Here is a 17,797-nt window from a genome sequence, read left to right as displayed (position 1 = left end):
GCTTTTATGAGTCCGTGTGACTTCTGGTTTTGAACCAGGAAGGCTGGAGAGCAGTGTTAGTTATTTCCAGGTCAGGACCAAAATTGTGCATGAATTCATACATATGTCACAGAATTTTCTCTAATTTTAAAGAGTTGCTTTCTTTTCTCGTTCTTATAGCAGTTGCACAGCCAAGCCGTATTTATTGGTTTCTTTTTCTGTGCTCCCGATAGGATTACCAACTAAGTCAGTATTCATTCATTTAACCAATCGCTACTGAGGGTTTACTGTTTGCCAGCCCTTCCCTGTTCCAGGAACTGGAAATAGATCCATGGACAACAAAATAGCCCCTTCTCTCATGGAGCTTAATGTGATTGTAGAGGTACTTGGTAGCTAAGGTTATGTAGTGTACACGCCTGACATGTTTGGTTGCCAGGATAACCATTTCAAAGACATCCATCTTGAACACATTGCCAGCCCCAGACACAGCTACTAGTAACACACCCGGATAAGAAGCTAAGCCACTTTCATCCATGAAGTTCCCCTTTTAGGGAAGCTCTGAGTAACCTAGGTAACTGACTGCTTCAGTGATTCCACTTTTCCCTTCCCGAGCCCTCATTCCCACTGTTATGTTTTAAATTCCCCAGTAAAGAATGAGCCTGTGAAATCCTAGGCTCCCACTCTCAATGCCAGTAAAAACAGAACACCAGGTCTGTGCTCCCCTGGGTCCCCTGTGACTTCCAATGTGGCCTCTGAATGCTCAGGCATTGGTAAATCTACAGTAGCGCTACCGGTAGTCTGAGGCCAACACAAAACAGGTAATTGTAACCAGAGTCAAAATTGGCCGAATGGGGAATGCAGTGTCAGAGGGCTAGTGGGCAAAATTCCTGTCTTGTTCCTTGGGAATCTTCATAGATTTGCAGCTCGCGGGTACAAAGATTTTTGCCTGGGCTTAGAAGGTCCTTTAAAGCGTAGAAGGAGGAGTCAGTTCCCAATGAGGGCCAACAATATATCCTAGACCAATTAAGTAAGATTCCCTGGGGTTGGCTCACAGGCATTAATATATATTAATTCTCAATATAATGTAACACGCATGTATGTACCTAAAGTTCTCTCCATAGGAGAGATAATCTTGCAATCGAGGTTGAAAGATGATTGTATTAAAGTCACATGTTTGTTGAAACAAAAACCAAACTAAAATATATTTGACTGTAACTTTTTATGAGACCATAGATTTTACCAAAAGCAGGATTAATGAAAAGAACTTCCTTCCCACTCCTCCACTTCTCCTTTTTTTTCTACCCTATTTTTTTCTTACTATTTTTCCTCTCTCAGCTGACAAGAGCTTATTCAGAATCAAACTGATTCTGATTGAGAACAAAGCTCAAAAATTCAGAGTAATAGCTCAAATAGGTCTGAGTTTGGTACCTTTGCATATGGTTTTATGTCATCCTGGAAAATCATTTCCCTTTGTATATATTTCTCCAGGAAATCCTAAAAACTTTCAAGATCCAAGCCAGTTATCACTATCCTTATGAAACTAGAACTAGTGGCTATTGATTTTGTAGCACACCTCTCTGTGTGGCAAGTTACATTTTGGCCAAACTTTTGTCACATTCAATGGTTAACAGTGTAGTTGACGTTGCGTTTTCTAATACCCTGTGAGCTCCTTGAGGTTGCTTCTCTCTATTACGCTTACCACATCTATAATAGTATCTGAAATTAAGTGGAATTAATGAATAATGCCTGTATTGTGAAGATTCTTTCTAGAGAATTCTATTAAAAATAAGAAACCTGAATCCAAATGGTATTTCTTATTTATTTATTTACTTATTTATTATTTAGAGGAGAGAGAAATACCAAATGGTATTATTTATTTATTTATTTATTTATTTATTTATTTATTTATAGCAGCCTCCACGCTGTCAGCCCAGAGCCCCGGGCTGGGCTCAATCTCATGAACTGTGAGATCATAACCTGGGTCAAGATCAAGAGTCCAATGCTTCGCTGACTGCACCACCTAGCCTGAATGGTATCTTCAGATGAAAAGGAAAGTGCAAATCAGTGTAAAGAAATCGGTCTCGTATTTGCATGTTCCCATATTTGACTTTACTCTTCCAGATGTCCTCACAAGCGGAACACTGCTGTCAGTGTCAGTGATGAGTGGGACTGTTTGCTGTTTAATTTGGAAATCAGTAGCTGATTAGAAGTTACATTAAAGTTTTTCACGTAGGTCTGTGAGACCGGATCTCCTTGTGCATACTTCAGACTTACAGTTGGAATAACAGAGAAAGATCTTTTGTGAAGATCAGTGAGATAGTATTTGAGCATTTTTAATATCGAAGGGAGAAGTATCAAGCTGGATTTCACTCTACAACGTTTGACGGAAGAAAAAAAAGATCAGTGACACATAGGGCCAGCTTCCTGGATTCTTTCTACAGAAATGCCATCCGGGCTCGAAAATACTTTTCTGATAGCAGTAGTAGGAGAATTCATAATTGGAATACTGGGGAATGGTTTCATCGTACTAGTTAACTGCATGGACTGGGTGAAGAATCAAATGCTCTCGCCAGCTGACTGCCTCCTCACCAGCCTGGCTGTCTCCAGAATCATTCTTCTTTGGATAATACTATTCGATTCATCTCTAATGGTGTTTTGGCAACATCTATATAACACTGATAAACTGGCAAAAGCTGTTAGTGTTCTTTGGACACTGACCAATCACCTAGCTACTTGGTTTGCCACCTGCCTGAGTGTTTTCTACTTCTTTAAGATAGCCAGTTTCTCGCACCGCTGTTTCACCTGGCTGAGGCGGAGACTGAGCAGGGTGCTGCTTGTCCTTCCCCTGGGGTCTTTATCCCTACTGTTTTTCAACTTTAAATTTTTGAATGGATTTACTGATCTCTGGGTTGTCGTCTATCAAAACTATGAAAGAAACTCAACTTGGCCCCTAGATATAAGTAAAACTCTGTATATTAACAGCTTAATTATGCTCAGTTTCATCTACTTAATCCCCTTCCTTCTGTCCTTGACCTCACTGCTCCTTTTATTTCTCTCCTTGATGAGACATACCAGGAATGTGCAACTGAACTCCAGCTCTAAGGACTTCAGCACAGAGGCCCATAAAAAGGCCATGAAAATGGTGATATCTTTCCTCCTCCTCTCCACGGTTCACTTTTTTTCCATCCAATTAACAGGTTGGACTTTCATTTTACTGCAGAAACATCACGCCAATTTGGTTGTCATATTAATGTCGGCTCTTTTTCCTTCAGGCCACTCATTTATCCTAATTTGGGGAAACAGCAAGCTGAGACAAACTGCTTCAGGACTCCTGTGGCATCTCAATTGCCACCCGAAAATGGTGAAGGCTTTAGCTTCCTAGACTTCCAGAAAATTCTATATCCCAAGAGAATTAATGAAGACCATTGAAGATCCATTTCAACTTTTGTTTTTCTCACTGGATTCTGTTAGATACTACTAAACATCACAAACTTTCCCTAGAATGACCTATAAACTTAATAAGCAAGCATCGTTGTCATTATGACACTTGCTAGTTACAAGAAAATACTTGAGACAATATGAATATAAAATATATAATGCAACATGTATTAATTTTATACATGCTAACAAATATTGATTACATTCATATGTGAGGGAAAAAATGATTATTTAGAAAAGAAGATCCTTTCCAAGTTGAAGTAGGTGGAATATTTGTACAATACTAAGTTAAAAATAAAGGAATAACAATGCCAGAAACGCATAATCCCGTAACATCAGACATAACTTTTAAAACAAAGGAACAGACTGTCATTATGAATCCAAGCTAGAATAGACGCTACATTTGTTGGATAAGAGAAAAAAATCGACTTAATCTATGAAAAGAAATTGAATAATTATCCGTAAGTGTGGAATAATGCCTTTACGTCTACTATATAAGGATTAAAATCACACTTAGACACCGAGTTTGTGTGGAATGTGTGTCTGTGTGTATCCCACTTAGACACTGAGTTTGTGTGGGATGCACCGAGTTTGAGTGGGATGTGTGTCTGTGTGTAAGGACTGATTACATGAACACTCGTGTATCTTGTCAAAGACGACAAACACAAACAACTCACACGCCGGGGATAAGAAAAGAAAGCTTACAAGAGACTATTGTGTATTTTATAAACTTTAAACATGTTTGTGTGTCTCTATAGTGCTAGGTTGACTTTTCTAATACGATAATTGAAATGAAATCAAAGTACCTGAAAATGTATCTAATCTTAAGGCCAGCAGGTGGCAAAACTGTGCTTGCTATTGATATTGCGATTTTGAATACAAGTCTGATATCTAGTAATTTTTAGAGATTATCATTTTAAACATATTTTAAAACTATCAACAATGAAGCCTTCTTTGTTTAACTGGCCATAATTTTTTTCCATTGTAGAAGCAAACAAAAACCAAAAACTAGATAATCAATGTTGAAAACAAGTGGGTTGTCCGTTACTTTTGATGGAACAGTAGGTCAAGTCTGATGCTGGGCCGAATGTAAAACCATAAGCGTTTTGCATAGTGGACGCTTATTCCAGGAACTGTCCCGTAGGGTGCTCTGATGTCACCGTGATGATGAGGACCCCTGCACACCCAGACCCACATAAAGATTTAGATCTTTTAAAACATATTTTTCAAAAGATTTTATTAGGTAATCTCTACACCCAACATGGGGCTCAAACTTACAACCCTGAGATGAAGAGTCTCATGCAGTTCAGGCTGAGCCAGCCAGGCCACCTAAAGATTTACATTTTTCAACTTCACACATTATGTTGGACACTGTAAGAAATTTCCTGGGTGGGGGGTGGGGGAATTAGACAGTGATCAAAAGGTACAAACTTCCAGTTATATGAAAGATGTGTACTAGGGATCTAATTTATAACATGATGACTATGATTAACATTGCTGTATGGTATGCAAAGACAGCGGATCCTTAACGTCTTTCAAAGTTGCTGAGAGTGGATCCTAAAAGTTCTCATCACAAGGAAAAACACTCTCTGGGTGGGTATCTCTGTAAGATAGTGGATTTTAACTTAACTTACTGTGGTAAGCATTTTGCAATACATGTAAGTCAAGTTACAATGGTGCACAGTTTAAGCTTATCTCATGCTGTGTGTCAACCAAATCTCTATAAAATGGAAAGAGAAGAAATTTCCTAATGGTTGTCCCTGGGATTATCTTGCTCTAGGAAAGGTGAAATGCTAATGTTGGCTATATTTAGATTCAGATATTGAGGATAATTTGGTTTAGAGTGCATCCCGTTCAGTAAGAAAGTTAGATTGCTTTGCATGTAGTAGAAAGGAAGCAAATTTAGTTTTAGTTTTTAGATTTACAGTCTGGTATCAGTCAACTTTAATGGCCAAGGTAAAAAAGATTTAAGCAACCATTATGAGTGGGATTTAGCAATAACTGCCTCACAGGGACTATGTAGCAAAGTTGGGGGGATGAAGCTATAAGCAGGGGCCTATTCCTGACAATAAGAAGCACAGAAAATAACTATTAAAACATGAGGCCTGGGTTATAGAGTGGTTAGTGACTACGGATGTATTGCATTTTCTCTCTTAAAAAGATGATTTGAGATTAAGGTCCATGCCTCCCCTTCCCATTAAAAAGAGCCTGTGTTAGAGACTCTAGCCATGATCCAAGAAAAGCTACTACTATCACATCTATAGCTAGACCCATGCAATCAGGAGAGAATTATATCTTATTCTGGGACCAAGTTATTGTTCTCAATGATTGCCATTGCTTTCTTGCCAGCCACTTCCCTCCAAAAGAAACTTTTTTTGAAAGATTTATTTTAAGTAATCTCTACACCCAACATGAGGTTTGAATTCACAAGAGTCACATGCTCTACAGACTGAGCCAGCCAGATACCTCTAAAAAAACCTCTTTATAGTCTTAGTGTACTGAGTTTTATTTATTTTTTAGTTTGCCCACTCCTGAGACCAGGAGAGTTGCAAATAGCTTGTTTTTAAGGCCAAAAGCGGCTTTTGCCTGAGCCCTCGCCCTTGGTGTAGAGCGTGGCCTGGACTCTTGCCTGAGCTAAGACAGTTTAATGTTTAAGCCATATGGTCTTGAACTTTACTGAAAGAAAAGGCGCCAATGGAAATAGACATGGGTCAATACAGATTTCAAAGGTGACATTGTTGAATTTCTGATGGTTTGGGTATTTTGTCTGCTGTTCCGGATTGACTTTCATGCACTCTGAACCAGGGGCTTCCTTAACTGAGATACAGAAACAAGGGGGCCATGTGCAAAACCCGTTCTTCCACACTCCACTCATCTGTGACATTGGTTAATGCTCTTTGTAGGAATCTATGCCATATGCTGGATGATTCTCAGGATAAATCTTCATTTAAAAAATCGGTCAGATGATTGGTTTGATCAATTCAGAAAAAAAATCATCGACGGAGGTTGTTTGTAGGAAAAAAATCACAGGTGACAGATGGGCTCTTTTCAAATGTTATTTTCAATTTTAACACTTTTGGGAAACACCAACATCCATACAGCTTTAGAACACAGTAGGTACCTCTATTCCTTAGCACCATGTTTAAATGACTTAGTTTAAAAAATAACTACTTTTGGGGCGCCTGGGTGGTTCAGTCGGTTAAGCGTCTTGACTTTGGCTCAGGTCATGATCTCGCGGTTGGTGGGTTCGAGCCCCGCGTCGGGCTCTGTGCTGACTGCCAGCTCGGAGCCTGGAGCCTGTTTCAGATTCTGTGTCTCCCTCTCCCTCTGACCCTCCCCTGCTCACGCTGCCTCTCTCTCTCTCTCTCTCTCAGAAATAAATAAAAAAAAACAAAACAAAAACTACTTTTTCCTTTCTTATAGACCTAACCTGACCTCTGAATTTTAAGGCCTCCCATGAATTATAGTCCTCTTAGACTTCAGTTTGAAAGGCTCTCAAAGTTTTCTTTTTATAAATTGGAAAACTGAGGTAGTTTCTTAACAAATAGCTTTTTTTCAAATTAAACCTCTTTTGTTTCTTTATTTGTTGGCCCCACTTTCCATGATTTCAGAGCAAAGGCATTCCAGGCACACTATTTCATTAGCGATTTTTATCTTTTGGTTGTGATAATTTACTTTGCTTCCCTTTGGTTCCTATGAAAAGGTATAGTGAGTCTGTTTCACGCAATATATGAACAACATTCATTCCTCTTTGTTCGTGGATGCCCACCACTATCACACGGTGAATAAATCCACATGCTTGGTATTTGAAAGCCATAAAGATGGGCAAACTTTCCTAACGCATGCGGCAGAGCCCTAATTAGGACAGAACTGGAAGGCGGGCTTGGCCTCAGATGTACTGCCACAGAAGCTACTAAGAATTCCACAGTTTCTTCTTATAATTTGTTGTAGGCACTCAGTAATGTCCTTGGCCTTTTGATTGTTCTACGAGCATTGCTGAGATTTGTATTTAGTGTGGAGGAGAGGTGGGGAGAAGTGAACTTTAGCTGTGAAGATTCATGACTTGTTCTGGTGGCTATCTTGCTGGGCAATAGGTTATTAAAGAATTCTTATTAAACTTGTAATGAAGTTCCCAAACTCATGGTAAGGCAAGCAGACTTACGTGACTCAACTGAACCCTACTGTGGAAATTCTATTTACTGCAGGGATTCCTTTCTTGGTTCCCTTACTTGAAGCCTTCCAAGTCTACTTCTCATGCTACTTTCCAGGCTCAGTTTCTGGCATTTTCCTCCCCCTGTCATTTTGTTCCTAAATACCTAAGTTTTCTATTCCTGCCCCTTTATATCTCCATGTGTAAGTCCTATTTTCTTTTTGACTCTATTAAATCTATTCAGGCTCTATCAGGAAAAGCCCCCATTAAAATAGAATTCTTAAGACTTTTAACAGAAAATTTGGTTAGGCCTCCTCAAAGCAGTGATGGACAGTTTCAAAATTCACGATGACCTGATCGCTACACCTTAGGGAGAAAAAAGGTGTTTCCTTTCCATTCTAGGGGTAATGTCTTTTTCTGTTTCCCTTCATCCCCTTCTCTACAAACGGGCCAAATGATGTCAGGCAGCAGTATAAAATACTGGAACTTACATATGAAATTATATTGAATGTTTATATTCTAATACATAAAGCCCTCAATAATTATACTATTGGAAAAAAAAAAAGATATTGCCAACTATTACCCAGGTAATACTTTTGTTTGAAAATTTAAGAAACAGGATTATTCAGAACTACCTATACATTATAAAAAATTGACTCCCTCATCAAAAGTATCTTTAGAGATAAACTTAAGGCTCAGCTGTGGCTTGGCCAATTACTAGGACCTTGGGAAAGTCACTTAAGTTCTTTAAAATCCCAGTTTCCTTATCTAAAAAATGATAATAAAAAGATCTTCCTCGTAGGGTATACATGAGAATTATGGAGATCATGTATGTAAATAACTTTGCATAGTTCCTGGTATCAGAAACTCAAAAAATGCTGATAATGATGTGCCCTTTTAGCCAAGTAATTGCATGCATTTTTGCTCTCTACCAAAAAAACAAACAAAAACAAAAACTCAAAAAACAAAAAAACAAAGAAAATTAAATTCTTGTTCCCTAACTTTTAAGTTATCTATCTTCTGTGATCACCATTTCCCTTTTATAGTTAAAACATAACACAGTCGTCATTCCGTAGCATTTTTAGCAGCCACAGTGCATTTTTTTTTTTTAATCAGTGAGAATTATGCCACCTCTTTGCTTCTTCATGCTTGATAGATCCTTGGACCAATCAATATTCATCATGGCCTGAAAACGCTCAGTTTATGGTAATAAAGTGAATCACTTTAGTATCAGGGGCAAACATATCTTTATTTCCTTCATTGATGATTCTGTGTAGAAAAAAACAATTAATTTGGCATTTATTCAACTGTGCTTATTATCTACGTTACATGAGGCAACGCTCTGAGTAAGGGATAGAGCAATGACCGTCTTTGGCTTCACGGATGTTGCCTAGAAGGATGCTAAGAAGATAAAATTTGCACATTAGACTAAGAAGTGGTTTAGTCAGGGCAAAAATCTTGTTTTCTCCCCTGTGAAACTTCAGTACATTATAAACGTGGGAAGAAAAATATAGACTGAGGGTAAGAGCAATTGTGAAGGGTAGGTCATGGAGGCTTCCTTCGGTTCCTACTTTATATTTGCTGATACTGTATGGGCTGTAAAACTGGATAGGATACAGTATCTTCCCTCGCAGAGTTTCCAGTGTAGCTGGAAGATATGATATATAGTAAGTGCTAAAGTGACTTTCGTTTCTTTAGTGTAACAAAAGGCGATTGATCTGAAGAAAAAAAGGTTGAAGAAGGCGCATGTTCATGTAGCCACTTGAATGGAGTATCCCCGTACCTCACTGTACCAGGGCTAATGGCAGTCATTCTTTGGTACAAAGACATTAGGACATCCAGAGAATAGTGCCGCTCACCATCTAAGTCCCTTGGCAGAGTTCACTGATCAAATTACATAGCTGGTATTTTAGATTAAAACGTTTTAGTTTCTGCACTCTCACAGCAATATGTAATAACCAAGGGAAGAGGTTATAGAAATCGGTCTCTGGGATATTTAAAAACCAAGCCCCACAACTGATAATTAACGCACAGTCAGGCAAAAATGAGGCAGCCAATGAAAATGGCCTAGGTTGCTATTAACACAGCCCTTAGACGGAGTAAAACAAATTAACTCTGAGAGGGTCAGGGGAATCTGGGAAAAACTAAATTAAAAAAGTGACAAGTGTAGCCTGAAAACACAGCTAGAGTTACAATAGGCCAAAAGAAAAAAGGGGAAAAGGGAAAGAAAAAGGGAAGGGAAGGGAAGAGGAAGGGGAAGGGGGAGGGGATGGGAGGGAAGAAAAAGAGTCAAGAAGCAGAAGAAAGTAAAATAGTAAGAGATGAGGATGTGACCAACAGTTTGCCTAGACACACGGAATAAAGGGTAGGAAATACAATTTCCCAAAGCCAGACCTGGTGTTGAAAGGGGCACTTAAGTATTTTACAACCCTAGAGTATACCTGTTGGTTGCACACAATTAGTGGAATGCAAAATACAGCAAATAGTTTCAATCTTGACCTCTGCAAACTGTGACCCCTTTAATCACACCAAAAATCCTTCTGGAGGCTCTGCACTCCCAACCCCCCCCCCCCCCCCCCCCCCCCCCCCCCCCCCCCGCTCAGTATCTTACAGATCTCCTTTAGGCCTGAGAAGCTCTACTGGAAAAAAATCCACATTCTGAGTGAGTTTTAAAGTTTCATTCACATGTTAATGAGATACTCTGTTAGAACAAATATGGTTTATTGTGTATGCATCAAGCACTAAGTCAGGCTTATTTTTAATTCCCAGACTGATTTTTCAAAGTAGGTATTTAAAAAAAAAAAAAGTTTATTGTCAAGTTGGTTTCCATATAACACCCAGTACTCATCCCCACAAGTGTCCTCCTCTATCAAAGTAGGTATTTTTATCTTCATTTAATAGTTAAGGAAACTGGGTTTTAGGCAGATTAATGGACTCACCTAAGACCAAAAAACGAAGTTTGTATTTTAACAGTGATCTGCCTGATTTAAAACCTCAATTTCATTTCACTATGGTGGCTCTTAACCAGTGTTGTATATTTCAAATGCCTGTGGGGAGCTTTTAAAAATAAAATTTATTATTATTATTATTATTTTTTATGAGAGAGAGGGAGGGGGTTTGGGGGAGAGATTCCTAACTAAGCAGGCTCCACACTCCGTGTGAAGCCTGACTCGGAGCTGGATCTCACAACCCAGGGATCATGACCTGAGCTGAAATCAAGACCGACGCTGAACTGACTGAGCCACTCAGGTGTCCCTAAAATAAATTTTAATCAAAGAAATATACATACAGTTAAGAAAAGCCCAAATAATACTGGTACACTGGTAGTGAAAGACAGCAATCCTCCACCTTTTCTCTACTCATTTCTGATGTTTTTCTCCAGAGATAGACACTTAGGTTTATTACCATTTTTTCTGAATGTGTAATATACTGATTTATTACCTTCTCTGCATTAGCTCTTGATTGATTCTTCCCCATTACACATCTCTCTCCTCTCCAATCCCCCCAGTGTTCCACAATCATTTCCTGTTGCATTAACATTCAGCATTCATATAATTATGACTGACTTTACAGGACTAGTACTATTCGTAATTGAAGTATGCAGTTTGGTTCTTGAAAAATTTTGAATTCTCCTGTTTCATAACTCTGTTTCCTTAAGTTTTGTTTTGTTTTGTTTTTATGTATTTTTGAGAGAGAAAATGACAAAGCATGAGCAGGGAAGGGGTAAAGAGACAGAGACAGAATCTGAAGCAGGCTCCAGGCTCTAACCTGTCAGCACAGAGCCTCAGGGGGGTGGGGGTGGCTTGAACTCACAAGCCCTGAGCCAAGCAGGATGTCTAACCGGCTGAGGCACCCGGGAGCCCTTAATTTTCCTTAAGTTTCTTTAATTTTAAAAAATTCCTCAGATCATGAATTCATCCCCAGGTGCTGAAAAACTAAATCTCTTGTCTTTATATTCAAACACATCTGGTACTCTGGTTTTTTGTTTGTTTGTTTTGAGACATTCCAACTAAGTTTCTATCTTTAGGCATTTCTTCTTGAATTCAAGCCATTCTCCCCTACTCCCATCCTCTTTAATATAGTTATATTACGACTTTAGCATCTTTATGGCATACTCTTTATGCTATTTACTCTTGAAATAATCAAATGCTTCTTTTCCACGTCAACTACAGACCGCATCTCTAAACTTCCTACTTTATAAGGACACCATTAGCATTCCATATACCTTCCCTCCTCCCCTTTCAACAACCCTACTTGAAAACTGTACTTTTCCATTACCAAAGCTGTTAACATTTGCATTCTACCTTAACCATAATTACGTATCCTCTCAAAAGATAAAAACCATAAACATCATATACATTCATTATTATGATTATGTAAAGGTTATTCGCAAAGTAGCCAAGGGCAGTGCTCTGTATGACTGGATTTCCTTTTCTTTGGCTCCAAGGTCTTGAACTACAGGGACACTGAAATAGAGTCCATATTCTAAAACTCCAACCCTCTGTTCAAAGTCCAGCATTTTGCATTGTTTGATATTAGAAGGATGCTTTTCCTGTACAGTTGTGCTTTTTTTCATTGAAGATTTCAGATTGTCATTGTTTTTCTCTTGTTGAATATATCTGCCTTCCACGTATATCTTTAAGATCGTCAGCTTCGTAGTCATTCAGTGTCTTGGTAACAATCCAATCCCACCTTCCCGAAATTTGTTTTAATTTGGACCGTGAGCCTGTACATTAAAAAATACTTTTTTCTGAAAACTTCAGTAGCCGCCCTTGTTTCCAATGCACCACGTTCGCCCTGCTTTTTAGGATGCAAAGCTTCTTAAATATTGTCGTAGGCCTTAACGGAAGTTCTTTGCCATCCAGGAAAAGCGCGCACTTCCTCTCTCCAGCCCTCTCTCCAGCCGCCACCCGCTTTCCGCCCCGGCCCGCGAAGCCCCGCTAGGAACGAAGAGCGCAGCCGCACAGAGCGCTCGCGCCTCTCGCGAGACTCCAGAGCTCCGAGCTCGCAGCTTTCTTCCGCCGCCGCCAGGCCTCCTGGGAGTCCGCCATGTCCTGGCCGGGATGGCGGCAGCGTAATCGCGGCACTAGATGTGTACCTGCAAGCGGATGTTGAGGATCACCGAGCCCGCGACGTAGAAATACGGGAAGTTCATTCGAAGCTGCCAGGCCAGCTCGAAGAAGGCGAGCAGGGTGCGGGAGAGCCCTTTGCAGAAGACTCCGTAGGAGCTGGGGGCCCCGGCCCTGCTGGCGGCGCTGAGGGCCAAGGAAGACGGAGCCGCCGCGGTGGCCATGAATCTGGTGTCGCCGCTCCCCCAGTGCATAGAGCCGAGGGTCACCCCGGGATTGCAGACCTCCGACCCGCGGCCGGGACGGCGAGGGGCGTAGCGGGGCGGCTAACGGGCCGCGGGACTGACCTGCGCCTCCCGCTGCCGCAGCTTCCTCCCCAGCGGCGCCCTGGTCCCGGCAGCCGTTGGAGCTCCGCCCCTTCCTGTTTAATGCTCGTACTGGTTTTTAGCACTTCGAGCTAAACAGGTGGTAGGTGCGCAAGGGGTTATTTATATATATATGCCATACACAATGTCTTATATATAGACACGCGAACAGATAGTATTTTGGTTTTAAAGGGAAGAAAGAAAGTTAAATAAAATCGTGTAATTTGCCCGAGAGAACATAGTTTGTAAGGGTCGAACTCAGGTTTGTCTGCTATGTGATCCGGTTATTAGCCGGGAATCTCACCCTTTGTTTCATAAAATTAACCCTAATATTAGGGCAAGATGAACTCCTTACATAAGCCAGTTCGGGCACAAAGTCTCCTTGTTAACACCCTATAACTGTAAAGGAGCACAGTCTCGGGCTATGGATTTTCTTATGTATTAGGACTCTTTCAGTTGTAAGTGACAGAAACACTTAAGCAAAACAAAACTAAACGCACACACATACGCATATATACTTCTCTTTTTGGGCAGGACATATTACACATATACAATATCATATTCCCACCCAGGTAAACCCATGAAAAGTCCCCGATTAGGTATGGGAGATTCTACCTTTTCTGCTTGGGGATGCACCTGTAACGTGTGGCCAGGCTCCAAAGGTTGGAATACCACTAACATACCCACTCTGAATAACCTTAGGGTAACATAGTGTATGTCCCATAGCCACATACTCTTCTAGTGTTTAAATGATGCACACTTCATTAACTGATCTCCCATTTTAACTGGTAAGCACTGCATTTTTCATCATAGACAAATTCTGTATTTAAAGATTATTCAGATGTGTAACTTCTGATCAAAACCTTCAGAGTATACTCTAGTTCTGAAAAGCTTTGTTCAGATAGCCCGCATCTCACCCTGCAGTGAATGGCGGTAGTGACTCTTCCAAGCAGAGTGTATGTGTCCTAGAGACCTGTTTGTGTATATCCCGATGATATGGTTGGTGCAAATAACATGATGCCGCTCTGTGGCATGAAATTTGTGAAATGTAAATGTGTGTCCCCAGCTAGAATTTCTTCTGCTTAGCTGTACGAACACCACCCAAGCAACACTGTGTTCGCAGCACTTAGAGGAACTGATTATAAGTCATTTAAGACAACTTCAAGATATAGAATATTTGAAAATATAAGATATTCTGAAGAGTAGTGTAAGATAAATGACAACTCTAAGAACCAGGAGAAAATGTGTAATTTTAGCACACAAGTATACTGTACTCTTTCTGAAAATTGAAAAGGTAATGGATGTATTGGGGGTCACCGAAGGCATTCCATTTCCCAATTTGAATTTCCAACTGTATAAAACTACATGGACTCATTCTCTTCTACTGTTTCTCTGCCAGCTCCCCGCCGCCGGCCACCCCCCCACCCCCCCCCACCCCCGCTTTTGCCCAGCTCTGGTCAACTCCATCAAAATCCTGAGCCCATGGGAAAAATAGCAGCCACCTACTCCTAACATGGTTAGGTGATGTCCTGTTCCAGTGGGAAAGGACTATGCAAATAAGAGTAGTCATGAGGCTCTAACTCCTACTCATTACTGCTCTAGAGCTGATGAAGGATTTCCATCAGGTGAAACGGGCAGTGGAAGGTGAATAGGCTCACTATCTTACATGGTTGTCGTTTTTATGTCCTTTGGTCTTTAGATTTGAATGATTGATCCACACTTCTTGCCAAGTAGGCACACGTAAGTTATCAATAGTAACACATATCCTAAACCATTTCTCTAGTTGATATTTTATTTACTCTAACTTGACTTTTCCTGATCTTTCTGGTCCCCTCCTTTTTGGCTGTATATTCCCAATTTAGTACTTTTTAATGGCCTGTTAATGATCCTTTGGGAAAGTTTAAGCACCAGTATGTCTGCAAAGTACTATACTGGCAAATTCTCACTGTTGTAGTTGACAGGTATGTCTTCTTTCATTTCTCATTTTTTTTAACTTGGGCCTTGTCTCTTTATCTGAGTCTGGCCAAAGATGTGTCAATTTTATTTATCTTAAAAAAAACACACCATTTTTAGTTTCATTGATTTTTTTCCCCTACTGACTGTATAGTCTCTAGTTTTCATTTATGCTCCTTATTAGTTTTTTCCCTAGTTCCTTGAAGTATAAGTTAGGTTGTTTATTTGAGAACTTTCAATCAGCCTGGCCCAAGCTCATTGTTGCCATTCAAACCTTTGTGATTGTCCATCCACCATCTTTGTTCTTGGGGCTCCCAGCAGATGACGGTATGTGAAGACGTGTCAGTGTGTTTACGTCTTGGGAACGTGTCCAAGCCCCGGGAGAACTACTAATTTCCCCTTAAGCTCCCAGAGGCAGGCCTGGCCTTCGTGCAGTAGTTGGGGAATCAGGACATTGACTCCTATCAATGGATAGGAGTAGATAGGATCAATAGATAGATTAACCCCTGTCAGGGAGAAATGAAGCTGGTGTTTTCGCTTACTTTGTGCTAAGCAAAGGGACTAGTTGCTGGGAGTCTTTGTGTGCACATCCAGAACCACGTCTTTATTTTGTGCAGTCCCTAGGAACTTGTGGGTGCCGAATCCTGCCAGCTCCAGAGCCAGTTCCCCTGGCAGCAGCCATAACGGGGTGCTGGATGTGTGGATATGCTTCCCATGAGAAGCCAGAGATTCGGTTTAGTTGTTGAAGCGATCTGGGAGGACACAGTGGGAGATGCACCCAGCAACTTGAGCCAATATGTGACTCAACATCAAAGCCACATATTTAAGCTTTTAAATGTTAAAAGACATTGTGTATGGCAGATACACACACATATATATATATATATATATATATATATATATATATATATATATAACTAACCCCTTGTGCCTCTACCACCTATTAAGCATTACAGCTAACTTCAAATAAGGCTTTTTGTACCAGTCAGATTTATTGTGTAACAACCACAAAACTCAGCGATAGACAGCACTAAATGCTTCTTTTATTTTAATTTTTTTTAATGTTTATTTTTGAGAGAGCGAGAGAGAGTGCAAGCAGGGGAGGGACAGAGAGACAGGGAGATATAGAATCCGCAGCAGGTTGCAGGCTCCGAACTGTCAGCACAGAGCCCGACGCGGGGCTCAAACTCATGAACGGTGAGATCATGACCTGAGCTGAAACTAAGAGTTGCACGTTTAACAGACTGAGCCACCCAGGCACCCCAGAGATGTTTATTTCTTATATGTCTCTAGAGACCAGTGATCTACATTGGATTTGCCTTAGATATCTCCACTGTTTTCAGATTTCTTGTTCCGCGTCTGGGGGCCATCTGGAAGCTGGCAAGAGGAACTTGCTCCTCATATCTCTTACCCTTCTCCCTGGACCAGTTCACTATTCTAGAAATAACCTTCTCATGGTGATAATAAAAATACAAGCATGAACAAGGCTCAGTATGCAAGGCAAGACGCTGCTTGCAAAATATATTCCAACATCTAATTAACCAAAGCAAATCTCATGGCTGAGTACAGAGTCAAAGAATAGAAGAGATCATCCCTCTCATGGTGCGAGAGTATAGCAGTGTGACAGGCTGAAGAAGTGGGACCCGTTTAAGCAATCCCCACAGCATCCCATACATCATTAAAGCAATGCTAAGCTGCATTTATGCCCTTGCATATACCCAAATCTCAATTTTCTAGTCTTATTTGAAATTCTCCATCTTCCAGTAAGATCTCAAAGATTATAGAGAGCTCTATTTGGACTTAGAGATGATTACCACTGCCTTTTTTTCTGGAATTCTGCTAATCCTGTGTGTGTGTGTGTGTGTAAGTTTCGCCAAGTCTGTCCCATGTGTAAACTTCTGACAACTTTCTGCTTCTTAATAACTCCATTCTGTTCCTTCTTGGGTTGTAGTCATCTTTTCATTGGAGTCTTACTGGTCACTTTGCTTTCTCTTTATTGACAATATTGGGCAGGCAGTAGTTTTTTTGTTCAGATTCCCTCCACCCCCAGCATTACTTCTCTGAATTTCGCCTTTTGAAGACTCTTGTTCTAGCACATGGTATAAATATGTTTCATTTTTTGATGAAAGCACCTGTCATTTAAATGCAACTCATTTTCTTGTCATTGAATAGGTAATATAATCCAAAGGTATGTTCCATCATCAAACCTCCACTCCATGGCTGTCTTGCCTGGCTCTCCCTCTCAGCTTCCATATACTTCTTTTAATGCCCTAATTTTGTATATTTCTTTGCATTCTGATACCTAATACATGCTATTCCTAACTTCTGAGCCACATTCAGGTACGTCTTGAAATTCAACAATTAGTGCCAGAAATGTCTCCATGTCCTATTACTGCTTTGTGTAGTCATCTTAGCAATAAGAACTCAGAATTTGTAAATGCCAGAGTCAAGGTTGAGATTCAGGTTTATCTTCTATTTAGGCTAGTATATAAGTCCAGAACTATCTTAGTTCCAAAATCTTTGTGCTTTTCACGACACAGCATTACTTCTAAATTTAGGTAAAAGTAAGTCTTTATTAGGAACTAAACTGAACTAACGGTACCGAAAGTCTATTTCATAACATAACAATTGATGTTTAAATGGAACTGCAGGGTGTGGACATTCTTATAGTAGTCAAAGATGTTTAAGTTTTCAGTTAGAGAAAAGTAACCCAAACAGACATTTATGCAACTGAAAATTCCAGGCATGGAGCAGCTTTCTGTATGGTTAGATGTAGATGAACATAATAGCTGTGGCCAAGCCAAAAGATAAGTCTTGAAAATAAGCATGGCCAATTTTCAAAC

General features: G+C 40.2%; 2 protein-coding genes across 2 annotated transcripts; one reads left to right on the top strand and one right to left on the bottom strand.

Annotated features, from left to right (window-relative positions):
• Positions 1-2,422: 2,422 nt before the first annotated feature.
• LOC120223862 (taste receptor type 2 member 42-like) lies at positions 2,423-3,361 on the top strand. Its single transcript, XM_039222105.1, has one exon. The coding sequence runs from the start codon at positions 2,423-2,425 to the stop codon at positions 3,359-3,361; it is 939 nt and encodes a 312-aa protein (XP_039078036.1).
• An 8,073-nt stretch (positions 3,362-11,434) lies between these two features.
• On the bottom strand, positions 11,435-13,139 carry SMIM10L1 (small integral membrane protein 10 like 1). The gene has a single exon (XM_039222100.1). It carries the CDS (start codon positions 12,888-12,890, stop codon positions 12,654-12,656), a length of 237 nt encoding a protein of 78 aa, XP_039078031.1. The 5' UTR covers positions 12,891-13,139; the 3' UTR covers positions 11,435-12,653.
• Between the last annotated feature and the right edge of the window lie 4,658 nt (positions 13,140-17,797).

This window comes from Hyaena hyaena, unplaced genomic scaffold, assembly GCF_003009895.1.
Source record: "Hyaena hyaena isolate Hyena2069 unplaced genomic scaffold, ASM300989v1 scaffold_1056, whole genome shotgun sequence".
Taxonomy (NCBI): Eukaryota; Metazoa; Chordata; class Mammalia; order Carnivora; family Hyaenidae; genus Hyaena; species Hyaena hyaena.
This window is presented reverse-complemented; position numbering and strand designations above follow the sequence as displayed.

Coding starts and splice junctions, on each gene's coding strand:
- LOC120223862 (XM_039222105.1), top strand. CDS start 2,423: ATGCCATCCGGGCTCGAAAATACTTTTCTGATAGCAGTAGTAGGAGAA.
- SMIM10L1 (XM_039222100.1), bottom strand. CDS start 12,890: ATGCACTGGGGGAGCGGCGACACCAGATTCATGGCCACCGCGGCGGCT.